This window comes from Empidonax traillii, unplaced genomic scaffold, assembly GCF_003031625.1.
Source record: "Empidonax traillii isolate 1590-97213 ecotype Southwest subspecies unplaced genomic scaffold, ASM303162v1 scaffold2617:size23322, whole genome shotgun sequence".
In the NCBI taxonomy this organism is placed as follows: Eukaryota; Metazoa; Chordata; class Aves; order Passeriformes; family Tyrannidae; genus Empidonax; species Empidonax traillii.
Genome location: NW_020957810.1, coordinates 6,033 through 19,491, shown reverse-complemented (window position 1 = coordinate 19,491; position 13,459 = coordinate 6,033). Strand labels below are relative to the sequence as shown.

At 46.6% G+C, this 13,459-nt stretch overlaps 1 protein-coding gene across 1 annotated transcript in view; it reads right to left on the bottom strand.

Annotated features, from left to right (window-relative positions):
* Positions 1 to 13,459, bottom strand: part of LOC114072090 (attractin-like) — a gene marked incomplete at both ends in the record, with an annotated part of 17,754 nt that overhangs the window by 2,359 nt on the left and 1,936 nt on the right. Inside the window, 8 exons of the mRNA XM_027910011.1 lie at positions 544 to 665; positions 1,752 to 1,972; positions 3,460 to 3,544; positions 7,768 to 7,922; positions 9,592 to 9,775; positions 11,131 to 11,374; positions 12,463 to 12,553; positions 13,238 to 13,259. Of these exons, the coding sequence (XP_027765812.1) occupies positions 544 to 665; positions 1,752 to 1,972; positions 3,460 to 3,544; positions 7,768 to 7,922; positions 9,592 to 9,775; positions 11,131 to 11,374; positions 12,463 to 12,553; positions 13,238 to 13,259 (1,124 nt within the window). The remainder of the gene's footprint in view (positions 1 to 543; positions 666 to 1,751; positions 1,973 to 3,459; positions 3,545 to 7,767; positions 7,923 to 9,591; positions 9,776 to 11,130; positions 11,375 to 12,462; positions 12,554 to 13,237; positions 13,260 to 13,459) is intronic.

Genomic DNA, 13,459 nt, shown 5'->3' with positions numbered 1-13,459 from the left:
ACTGGCAGTTTTGATCCATGGCACAGCTTTTACAGCTTGTCTTTTTGTTACAGTAATAAGCAGGATTATCCTTGGGACAATTGTCATAGAGAGTAATAGGGACCTAAAAGGAACAGCAACATATTTATATTTTTGGTATTTCTATACCCAAAAGCTGCAGGGCTGGGTATCCCAGACGTTCCCCCAAGCCGCCACCCGGCAGGTTTTCCTCCCTAGAGCTTCCACAAGAGGGCTGATTGGTTATTTTTTAGGTGAAGCTCTGCTGGTATCAAACCCAAACTGTGATTAAGAATTAATCACACCCTTGTGATTCACAGCAGGGAAACCTCTGCCCCTCCCTGTGCCCACAACAGCCCTCCTAAATCCATCGGGAAAATCCCACAAAAACCCCTTGGATCAACCTGGAAAAAAATGCAAGCATGTAGCGCTTTAGAGCTGAGGAGTAAGAAAAGAGGGATCATAACACTGATGGATGAAAACGTAGGGGGCACTGGCAATTCCACAGGGGGAACTTAAAGCAAGGAATATTCAGATTCCATTTACCTGCTCCTCGGTGCAGTTGCTGTGTGCTGGGATGCACTGGTCAGAGCACCACTGACAGCTGTTGGTGTTGGCTGTACAGCTGTAGCAGTCTGTAATCTGATCACATTTTTCATTGTCTACAACTAGTAAAGAAAAAAACCTGCATGACCAAAAACAGGCATTTCCCGACAGAGCTCCAAGAACTTGTTTATCTGCAGCCAAAGATGCAACCAAACAGCGGCGCATCTGCTGTTAGCAACTAAAATCAGGGGCTTCCATGGGCTTGGACTGGTGGAAAAATTGCATTTATTGACATTTTTGGTGTCCAGGGAGCCCTAAAACACACCAGGAAATGCAGAAAGACACGAAATTATAAACACGGATGTTCAGACATTCCATAAGGACAAGTGATCATTTCCCACCATCTTCCTGCAAGCCTGGCCTTCGAGCAGAGCATTTCCATGCCAAGCTTGAACTTTTCACTCTCTTGCCAATTATTTGTTGCCTGTGGTTTGTGAAAATCTATTGTACATCGAGAGCCCAGCAAAGCAATGTCCCCTCACATCTATTCCTATTAAATAATTAAAGGATGACAATCTATTACAGAATCAAGGGCTGCATAATTCGATTCAGAGCAATGAATGCATCGGGATCAAGTTGCTTTAGAATTATCCTGAGGGGAAAACACGGGAATCAGACCTTAAATTCAATTCAGGGCAATGAATGCATCGGGATCAAGTTGTTCTAGAATTATCCTGAGGGAAAACACGGGAATCAGACCTTAAAATATTCATTCATTTTGTCCCTATACACATGATCCCAGAAGGGTTTGGGTTGGAAGGGACCTTAAAGATCATGCCAAAAAATAAAGGAACTTGATTCCTAAAGTTACTCCTGAAGTTATTCCTGCTGCCTCTCTTGAAGAGCACAGGACAACCCCACCAGATCCAGATCCCTTCCCTTGCCCCCGTGGCAAATTGCTGGATCTCAAAAGGTCAGTTCTTGGAGCAAATATCTACAGCGATGGTCCAGGCCTGATTCCTGGGTGATGATGGAAACAGCAAGTCCAAACAGCGAGACAGGAGAAAGATTTCACGAACACCTGGTCAGGGGAAGGACTCCCGGGCACTTACGGCGACCTCATAACGACACACAACCAGCACACGGCAGGCCTTGGAAAGGGAAAACAACCTCCGGGAAAAGGGGGATGGAAGGAACGTGGCACATACCTGGCTTGGGAGGACAATCTTCCAAGACCTTCTGCTGCTGCTCCAGGGTGGCGTTTTCCCAGGGGACGCAGCGGGCGGGTTTGGGAGCCCACACGCACCTGACGCCCGGCCCCGCCCGCAGGCAGGACGACTCGTTGGCAAAAGCCTCGCATCTCTCGGGGGTGAACTTCAGGATGTCGCTCAGCAGGAGGCTGTTGAAGCCTCCGAAGACGTACATGGTGCTGGAGGAGAGGGAAGGTGGGGGAGAGAGAGAGGAGGGACTCGCGGGCGTTCCCGCGCGCCGCCGCTCCGGGCGAACGGGATTTAAGGTCTGATTTAAGGTGTTTTATTACATCCCAGAGGGTGTAAATCCACGTCAATAGCTCTTGGTTAAGGGAGGCACTAAAGAAAAGGTCAGTGAAATTTCGCTGTTTCGGGGAAGCCGGAGAATCTCAACAGACTCGAAACCCACCCAAGGTCACGGACCGACCTTCCCCTCCAGCCAGAAACTCTGATGAGATCCCAAAATTTGGGATCTTCCTGGGATTTGCAGTGGCAAGTGAGAGGGAGGAAGGCTAAAACTCTGGGAGATGGCGTCACACCGTTAAAGCAGAGTCCAGGAACCGGGACAAAACAATTCGGTGCTGTCGCTGCTCCGCTGGCACAAAACCAGTTTGCATGGCTGGTACCGAGTGAGCAGAGTCACTGTGTCAGCTAAAAAAAAACAAACTACCAAACAAAGCCCAAACCAACAGAATGCTTTGTAGAAGAAGGGGTGAGGTTTTTAAACCGTCTTCAGGATCACAACTGCCTCAGGCAAAACATCAAGTTTTACGGGTCACATAAAAACGTCACTCAAAAACTCCCTGTGAACCCAGGTTTGTCAGGGCACAGGTAAAAAGGCAGTGGAGAAAGGATCAAGGCCAGCTTTGGCCGAATAATGAGTATTTTTTAATATGATTTTCATCCTATTTTAGGACTCCTGTGAAATAAATTTTTCCCAGTTGCTTCTACAGCCAGAAAGAAATCAGGGATATCACTACAGTGGGTAAAGCTTTAAAGCTGGAACCTCACCTAGGATTTTCCCTAAACACTGGAGATCACATGGCTGGGAAAGAAGGGCCCCACAGGATAAAGGTGTGTAAACTGAGGGGAGAAAGTTTGTAAACTGAAACATGGGCAAAGTGAGATACCACGAGGCAAATGGAGGTTTGGAGACAGATGCACTGACAACTCCCGAGCAAGAAATGGGAAATAAACTGGAATGCACAATTATGAAATAGAGAAGACACAGAAAGAAAGAAGAAATAGGAATATACATAAAAGCAGGAGAAAGGAATAGATACATGAAGAAAAAATCAAGATATTGAACAAAGTAAGTGGGCTGAGACAGTTTAGTGAGTTGAGTTTAGTCCAGTGAAGGGCTGATGGGCACAGGTGGATACTGAAGACACTACAAAAGAATTTTCAGAGGTTCAGAGAATCACAGGATGGTTTGGGTTGGAAATGACCTCAAAGACCCTCCAATTCCACCCCCTGCCATGGGCAGGGACACCTTCCACCAGCCCAGGTTGCTCCAACCTGGCCTGGGACACTTCCAGGGATCCAGGGACAGCCACAACCTCCCTGGAGAAGGAGGTCTGGGCCAGATCCTCACCCCTCTGGTCTCAGCATCACTGAGTTCCCCGTGGGGGGGTGTTTATTGAGGTGGGAGTGTCTCTGTCCTTACCTGTTGTACAGCACAGCTGAGTGTCCAAACCTGTTCACGTCGTGGTGGAGCCCCGGGCGAGGAAGGACCGACCACCGATCGCAGGCTGGGAGGGAAAACATTCCTTTCAGAAGCACTCTCAGGATAAGGAACAGGACAATTAAACAGCATAATCCTTCCTGAGAAATCCCAAAGCACCTGGGATCTTCCAACCAAGACACTGAGGGGCTGGAGCGTGTGCAGGGAAGGGAACGGAGCTGGGAAGGGGCTGGAGCAGCAGGAGGGGCTGAGGGAGCTGGGGGGGCTCAGCCTGGAGAAAAGGAGGCTCAGGGGGGACCTTCTGGCTCTGCAATCCCTGACAGGAGGGGGGGGCCAAGAGGGGCTTGGTCTTTTTTTCCTGGGCTCTTATCCCAGGGAACAGGGCAAGAGGAAGCTGCTTCCCTCCTTTACCAGTTGGATTTTTTTTTTCCCCGTGTAACAAGTTCAGTTTTTATCTGTTTACACGTGAATTATTTGCAGTTTTGCCCCAAACCAGCATCACTGAGAACAGAGGCTTATCTTTCTTTTTATTTCCATTGCAATTATGTTCCTAGAGGGCAGATACCCATGTTCTCAAAAACATTTCTCACTCATCGTAGCTCAGGGATTCGTGGTTGTTTTCCTCTTTTAACACAACGTGGGATTATTCCATTTTTTTTTTTTTTTCTATTAGCATAACATTTGTAAGTTCTGCTTCTTTTTTTTTTTTCACTTGGTTTCTCAGGTAATTTTTTTCCTTTGGGCAGTGTGTGGGGGGAAAAAAAAATAAAAAAAAAAAAAAAAGAAGAAAAACAAGCTAAGAAACATCCAACCCACTGAGCAAAGGAACAAAGGCAGGGAAAGTCAGTCCAGCTCATGTCACTGCAACTTCAGAAAGGGAATGGGAATCACCTTGGGGACCAACATCCCAGAGGCACTTGGATGCAATTTATGCAATTAAGAGAGAAAAGTCAATCTGCTGTAAAGATCCACAGAGCCCTCAAATCCTCCAAGATTCTTTAGCACAGGATAAAACTGCTGTGCCACGGACTGAACCTCTGGGGAAAGGGGAAAAAAAAACAAAGGCCCACGAACCAAACTAGTCCATGAGGGCGAAGAAGAACAAACTTATTCATTTTTTACCTAATTTAATTGGAGAGCTGTGGGATAAAACAACAGATCCGCAGCAATTTGGTCCAAAAGTGCTGCTCAATAAAAGACAAAGTGCCCTGTTGGATTTCATCCTTTGATAGAGTGGGATTTTGAAGTTTATTTTTACATGTCATCTGCTCCATTTCCCAAGAATTTACCCTATCCCAGCATCGTCCCCGAGCCAAGAACGCACCACTCCAGTTTTTTTAGCAGGAGACTTCAGCAAAACTGGAAGGCAATTTTATAATTTTTTAGCCATCAAGTCGTGTGTTATGTGAGGCCAAGAAACATATTTTTCTGGATTAATATAAAGCCTGGAATGTTTTGCTTTCTAAGCTTCTTTCCCATCTTTAACTCAAGACCAAGTATTGGAAAAAAATGAGTAGTTCTGAGACTACAAAAGAATCTTCTCCTTCCCGATTAAGGAGTTAAGCCAAGCCTAAGACTGACAATGGCCAGGATTTATTGAAGGTGCTGTTCAAACAGAGCACATCTGCTAGGAAAACATTCTCCCTCTTCCCATCTTTGTGATCCAAATCTGAATTTTTGAGGGGGGAAATGGAAGAGTTTTAATTTTCCCTCTGCGGGGAGAAAAGATCTTTACACAAATAGAGCTTGACATGAATAGGAGAGGATTAAATGGGGCATTTTTTACATTTAAAGCTGTTGCAGAGCAGGAGATTCTTTGGCAAAGGCCAAAAAGCCCCAGACAGCTGGGTTGTTGTCCTGAAAGCTTCCCAAACCTGGACAGTTTGGATTGGATACACCCCACCCTGGTCAAGTGGAGGATAAAGGACAAGAAGCACCAACGAATTCTCAGATCTCCCCAACTCCTAAAGCCCAGCACGCATTTCTGACATCACCTGGCATTCCCCCTCCCTCCCCCCAAGAAAAAGAAAAAAAAAGAGTTTTTATGTCCTCAGAACACTCCTCATTCCTTGGAAATTGGAGGAGGGAAAGCCAGAAAAAAAATGGTGATGTAAATAAAATTAGTTCGTTCCCAAATGAGTTTCAATGGCAAAGGTTAAGAAGAGCTGGGTTTGAAGCCTTTGCTTTAGACTGGGTTTAATTCCAGTGTTCTCCAGCCTTCCAAGCATCAGTATGATCACTAATTAACCTAATCACTAATCAATCAGGATCATTAAACAACAGGATGCAAAAGGAGAGCAAACCAGCCAGCCAGATTATTATAAAAGTGGGGAATAAAGACAAATTATTAAGCCTCTTGGAAAAAACTGACCTGGCTGGGTTTTCTCTGGGAATATCGAGGGACAGATAACAGGGGGTTTCCATGGACTTATTTCCATGGAGACCAACGTGAATATGAACAAGATAATTAATTACTGCAGAGATCCTGCAGGAAGAACCACCCAAGAAGGTGTTTCTGCTGTGACACCAATGATCAGCCATCACCCTGAGGTGTTCCTGGCACTGCTCCCAGCCAGATGGGATAAGGACAATCAGGCACAGGGGGTCCTGCCATGAAGGGAACAGAAAAAGTGGTCTGTTATCTGAAAAAAAAAAAAAAAAAGCTGCTCTTTTTGGGCTGAGAGTCTCTTGCCTAAAGAATGAGGGGACCCAAAAACACGTCCTACCCCATCATGGAAAATTAAATCAATGCAAGCTCCAAATCTCAGTGTAAACCTGAAAATTACCTGCACCCCTTATTTCATGTAACAGGAACCTGCCTGGTAACTACGACGAGTCAAAATGAACATCACTGTTGGCACATTTTGTCAAATTAATGCGAATTGAGCTTTAAATCCAACAGGCAGTTCAGTAGGTCAGGGCAGGCAGCAGAATGCAGCAGGGAAAATCAATCACTGTGGCAATCAAAGTTTAAGAAATTAAACTGCTGACGACTGTCAACAGTCAGTGGAATGGTCTGGGTTGGAAGGGACCTCAAAGAGCATCTTGTTCCACTCCCTGCCTGGGCAGGGACACCTTCCACCAGCCCAGGCTGCTCCAAGCCCTGTCCAACCTGGTGAAATACCTCATTTTAATTCTTCAAGTTAAGAAAAAAACACCATAAAAATAAAGCCAGTTATAAAAATTCCACGGGAATACGATCTGAAATCCCAGGAAGCAGCAGGGAATGATCCCTGTAACGAAGGGGGAAAATGGCACAAGGATGTCCAACCCTGCTGATCCAAGTGGTTGGGTCAGTTGTGTTTTCCTCTCACAAACCAGGAGGGAGATCTCAGGGGACAGTCATTGGAAGATTTCAGATTTCCATGATTATTTCAGGGAATCCATCATGAGAACCCCAAATTCAGGGAATTCTGAGAGCAAAAGACAGATGTGATAGAACAGAGAACGGTGTTTTTCCCCACTGTGAGCTATCTGGGCATGTATGTACCTTCTTTTAGATAATTCCACCTCTTCTTTTAGATAATTTCATCTCTTCTCCTTCCTAAATTCACCATCCCTGGACTCCAAATTCACAAATAAATGCTGCCCTCTCCTGGCTGCTCAAATTCAGCAAAGCCAACCCACCACTCTGCTTCACTGCTGAATAAAGCAGTTAAAACCAGAAAAAAACAGAGTGGGCACTGCACAGGCTGAGTTTCAGCAGTTTCCAGTGCTTGGAACTGTCCTAAAAAACCTGCCTTTTTTTATCAAATCACAGATTAAACCACACCCAAAAGATCAGGAGAACTCAATGGCCGAGACAGCAGAACAGGAAAAAGCCTCAAGTTGTGCCAGGGGAGGTTTAGATTGGATTTTTAGGACATTTTTTTTTTTTCAAGGAAAGGGTTGCAAAACACTGGAATAAGGTGCCAGTGGAGCCAAGGAAGAAGTGGAGCCACCATCCCTGGAAGTGTTCAAAAAACGTGTGGGTGTGGCACCTGGGGACATGGTTTAGTGGTGCTGGGTTGATGACTGGACTCGACGATCCTTAAGGTGTTTTCCAACCTTAACGATCCCTCGATTTTTATGAATCCGTAACAAAAACCTCATTTTTAATGCCCAGGGTCACGCAGGTGCCGTCTGTACCTGGAAATCGCTGCTCCACCTCATTTCCTTGGAACTCTGGAGCAACCTAAGCAGCCTCCTCTGCCCCCATCCCACATCCCCTCCCGCTCAGCAACACTCGAGATGGCCCTCTCTGAGAATTTTGGGGGGTGGGGGTTTATCACCATTCCTGGGAGAACTTACCGATGTCATAGGCCATGAAGTCGGAGGAGAAGCACTTGGCCCCGTGGCTCATGGAGGTGTCGTTGTGGGTGTTGCCCCCGAAGACCAGCATGGTGCCGCTCACCACCACGGCCGAGTGCAGGTAGCGGAAGAACCGGCTGTCCTTCAGGATGGTCCTTTTGGGGAATGTAAACAACACCCGTTAGCCAGGCTGGGAAAACAAACAAACAAACAAACAAAAAACCTGGAAATCTGAGCTGGAGAAGCACAGGGAAAGGTTTGGGGGGGGGGTAAGGGTTGGAACTGCTTTTCCTAACGAGGTGTTCGACGAGTTCCTCTCCGCGCTCTTCGATCCCTCCTGTAATTCCCGCTCTCGTCTTCCCCATCTGCTCAGCCAGTTTAGAGGAGAAATATATCTAGGAGAGCCTCTTTCCAGAGCTGTGGATCTTCATATCATCCGTTCCCTCCCCGGGGATTCTCAGCTTTTCACTCCAAGTGGGCTTTTGAGCGCAGACAGCCTGGGAGGGCTCCAATATTTCAGAGTAACTCTGCTTTTACAGCAGCCCAAAGGATTCTCCCACACTGGGCAGCAGCTGTTGCTCATAACTAAGAATCCTGGTTTTTAAGGAAATTTTAGCAGCTCCCAAAAATGGAGCCCCTGCAGGTTAATACCTGCCCAACTCAAGGGCTCCTCTGGGACTAAATTATGGAGAGCACTGATAATCAAACTGAGCGCTGATCCCACGGTTAATAAGTGGGATTGACAGCACTGAACACAAAGGATCATCCTTCGTGGAATCTTCCTATTATTTTGAGAGGGTTTGGGTTGAATGAGGGGCTCCAGGAGGAAGAGAGGGCCTAAACCAGTGAAGAATTAAAAAAGGGAGGCAATGGCAGCAATAAAAAAGCAGAGCTAGAGATGAGCAGACAGTCCCACCCTCTCCCTGCAGGGTTTGTTCCCCAGGGCTCCCTGGGCTGGCAGAGCCCAAGTGACACGAGGAAGTTGGTGCTGTCACTTTTGTGACATTTTTCTGCCTGTTCAGCCAGATTTGCTGAATTGGCTGAAGTGGAGGATCAAATGAACCCAGAAAGGAAGTGTGGTTACACTGTGTGCACAAGGGGAGCAGGAAGGAAGAGTTTGGAAATTAGTCCCTCGTTATTTCACTCATCAGCACAGACTCACAGGCAGTTGTTGCAGAAACACAGGCTAATTTAACCCTCAAAAAAAAAAAAAGGGATATGGTGACTCAAATTTCCGTGTCTCAACTCAAAATACAGTCTCCTTTTTGTCAGGAGCTTTTAGAAAAAACTTGAAGAAAACCACAGAACTGAGGAGAAAATGCCTTTCACCTCCAAGTTGTCAAGTGTGGCTACAGCTTTTTAATAAAACTCACCTTTGGGCAGAAACAAATCACAGAAGATTTTCAGCTTAAGAAATGAACATTTCAAGCAGTTACAGAGCCAGAAGAAAATGGGTTTGTAATAGAAATTCTTTCACAGTCTTAACTGCAGAGTGAATTATCCCTCACTTGACTGCAGTAACTGCACTCATATGCACAGCCTGGCAAGAGAAAAACCATCAAATATTTTTCTTTTCAGCTTGAACGGAACAACAGATTAAAATGGATGGCTTGGCTCGTTCACAGCCTTGATTAGATGTGATTATATGATTCTCCACTCATGAAGGGATATAAAAATAAGGGATCCAGGAGAGCAGCATCTCTCCTGAACGTGGGCAGATATAAACCACCGTACCCCTCTCAAATCCTCCATCCTCTTGTCCACTACAGACAAAAAAAAAATGGGCTGGGGAGACAGGAAAAAAAAGAAGGAAAACCCACTTACCACATCCGGGAATCGACTTCATACTTGTACAAATCATCTGCCAGCCTGTACTTGTTGGCACTGAAGGCTTTGTAACCTCCGTGGATGTAAATCGACCTGGTGTTGGGATCATAAACGCTGCTGTGGCCATACCCACCCTGCACCAAAGCTCCACTGGTCTGTAAAATGCTCCAGGTATTTGTCACTGAAAAACAGGGGGATAAAACCACAATCAGTTCCTCTCCGTGAATAACTCATCGGCAACGTGGGGAGGCAAACTGGGGCTCCCCCAACTCAGATCTGCACCCTGCCCCTCATCACCTCACAGCCAAAAATATCCTCCTTCCAGGGGTTTGTTGTCGAGAAGGACTGTAAAGTATTTTTAATTAGGGCAGAAGTAGCTTTTTCACGGTCATTTATTACATTTTTTGCAGGCAATCTAAGCAAATGAGACATAAAAAACAGAGAAATAATAGATTGCATTCCAGTGGCATGGAAATGCCAGCACTGGGACTTGGGTTTGGAATGGGACCCAAGAGCACTTTTACTTTTTATGCACATATAAATATATATATGTAAAGCCAGACAGCACTTGAAGCCAAGTCTGACTGCGAAGAACAGGGCAGTTAAAAACTAATCTGTGATTAATGGTCCTGTATCTCACTCACTAAAATAACATTGGTCTGAAGCACTTTGGACATAATGTAACAGCAACTGGAATAAAACTGCCAAATTACACAGCCAATCTCCCTAGGAAGTGCACAGTGAAACCCTGCACAGGCTTCCCAACTCCAGGGCAGAGCAGGAACACAAAAGGCAAAGGAACTGGACAGTGTGGGAAAAACAAACCACTGTCCTACACGGCCTGGATCTCTCCAAGAGGAAGAAAACTCCCTCCTGTGGACACCAGAGAACCAGCTCCAGCAGATTCCCTGGATCAGGGGGACTGGGAAGACAAGGCTAACAGGTTCCCAGTGCAGACAGGGCCACTGTTTTTGAGAACAACCAGCACATTCCTGTGTGAGCTTCCTGTGCTTTCCCATGATCCCTACCCTGGAGCCAGGGACGTGCCCGCATTTCGGAGTTAGGAGGAAATTCAGTTCACCTGGAGAGAGTTTCCTGTGCTTCACTAGAAACCCCTGGATCTTAAAATCACCCTTAGAAGCTTCAAATCACCATCTCTATTCCCAGAGGAATGGTGGATCAGACCATACCAGGGACATGGGAATCCAGAAATCCATCCCCTGTTCCCCTAAGCCCTTGCTGGGGATACAAGGATCAGGCTGAGTGGGTGTTTGGTCTGAATTTAAAAAAAAAAAACCTTAGTGAAAAAAAAATCTGATTAAAAAGATAACTTCAGAAGCGTTTGTTTTACCAGAGGGAAAGAGGAAAATTCATCTGGCCCCCAGTTCTCCTGCTTTGTTGCTCCACTAGAGATCTTTTTGCCTTCAGGAGCTCCCATGGGGGTATAAAGTTGGAGTCTGCTCTCTTATACAAATATTAACAGCTAAATTAACCGTCAGACCACCCCAAACCCAGGGCAGGCAGGGCCCCACTCACCCAGGTTGTACTCCTGGATGTTGCTGATGTAGCCATAGAGGGGGCAGTGGCCGAAGATGACCAGCATGACGGTGCTGTTGTCCCGCAGGGTGACGATGTGGGCAGAGTGTCCCACCACGGCGTACTGCTCCTTGGCCTTGGGAGACACCTGGGCCCAGCTCTGGTTGGAGATGTGGAACACCCACAGCTGGCTGCTCACGTTCCCCGTGGCGTCAATCTTCCCCCCGTACATGTAGATGTTGTCCTGAGGGAAAGGGATTTAGGGGAGAGAGGAAAGGTAAGGAATGAATTGCTGGTCTGAAGGAACTGGAAATGCTTCAGGAAGTCTCCTCAGAGGGGACTGGGGACAAGGCATGGAGGGACAGGACACAGGGAATGGCTTCCCACTGCCAGAGGGCAGGGAGAGATGGGATAGTGGGAAGGAATCATTCCCAGGGAGGGTGGGGAGGCCCTGGCCCAGGTTGGGCAGAGAAGCTGTGGCTGCCCCTGGATCCCTGGAAGTGTCCAAGGCCAGGTTGGAGCAAACTGGGATGGTGGAAGGTGTCCCTGCCCATGGCAGGGGGTGGGACTGGGTGATCCTTAAGGTCCCTTCCAACCCAAACCATTCCGTGATTCCAGGACGAATTTCCCCCTTTCAGGTTGTTCAAGTGCTCTGTTTGTCAAGTGGTGCCAGTGGGGAGTTTTTTGAGTGTTTACAATTAAGCTTCGTGTAGCCTTCCACCCGTGATGAGCTAATTAACATTCCAAAATCCAAAGGTCAGGAAAGGATCAGCTCATTTCCTTTCCAAAGGACCCTGCCATCCTGCTCTGCCGCACACAGGGGAGAAAAGGGAGGTTAAAAGCAGCCAAATCCACCTGCTGTGGATGCTGGGAGAGCTGACCGACAGTTTTACTGCAGGAGCAGAGCAAGTTCCAAAAAATCCCTGATTTCCCCAGCTCTGCTCCGGTGTCTTGGAACAACAGAGCTCCTAAAAATATTTATGGGACCCGCACAAAAGGCAGCTGGGAAGCAGCTGAACTCCAGCAAACTCAGCCTCAGGCCTGTCTTGCCAGCACAGACAGCAAGGAGGAGGAAATGATGGACTCCCTGACCTCAGACAGCCCTAAAATCCCTGGAAAAAAGGGCAAGCAAGGAACACACAAGCAAAGGCACCACAGACTTGCCAGGATCTCAGCTCAAGGATTCTCTGGAGCACCAGCACACGGCCTGGGCTAACCATGGACAAGCCCTGGAAGGAGAAATGCTTCTCCCAGATCCGGGATAAGGGGTGGGAAGCCAGAGGGAAGGAGGGGGGAATCAGCTGGGAAGAGAGTTTGGAACTCTGAACTCACCTCATGTAACGCCAGGGAATGCCCATATCTCATCTCCACTGAGTTCACAGAGTTGTTCAGGGGAAGCCACTCCTCAGAAATAAGATCATACCTGGGGAATAAAAACCGAATTAACCTCCAAGAAAAAGGTATTAGAGCTGGGAAAATTACGGCCTGTCCTTCCCAAGGTTCAGGGGGAATTATTTACCAAAACAATATAAGATTATAAACTATTATTTACCAAAATAATAAACCCTGCCATGATTTCAGCAGGCACCAAGCTCCCACAAGCTGCTTATGGATTAAAAACTCCAGTCCAGCCTGCTCTGCTACTCAACATCCACATATTGATTTGCTTTGCCCCGTGTCCTTTCCAATGCAAATCCAGGAGTTAATGCACTGTCTAATAAACTGTGGCAACTCACACCACATCAGCCCTCAAAAAAAAAAAGTATAGAAACTTGCACACTAAACTCAGGTTAAGTTCCAACTACTTGATTAAAAAAAAAAAAAGTGAGTGCTCAAAAAGCACTTTTTAATTACGTTTTCGCCATTCAAGCTTGAAGTAACACAAACCCTGGGCCCTGAAAATGGCCTGTGGCTCTTCAGTTAAAATACTGCACTGTGTCTGTCAGGCTGAGAGCCTTGTGAGACAAAATCACCTCTGAGAAAGTCTTCAACAAAGCCATAGGGTATCCCATTAAAAAATGTGTGTTTTCAGCCGCTCTTTAATTTCCCCTACAAGAATTATCATCTCTGGATGTGAGTGCAGAACACACAGCTCCCATTTAGGTACGGAGGGAGGTACAAAGGCATCCCTGGAAAAAAAAAGAATATCCAGTTTTTGCCCAGTTCTGCCCCAACCCAACCAAGCTGGAGGGGAAGCCTGAAAATCTGATGGTTTTTAAGAGGGATTTCCCAATTACTACTCGATGTTTTAGGTGCTGTTAAATTCTCCTCCACTGACTGCTTAAATATCCTCATCCCAAATGCCATTCCCTGTTTGTGTCCCATCCAA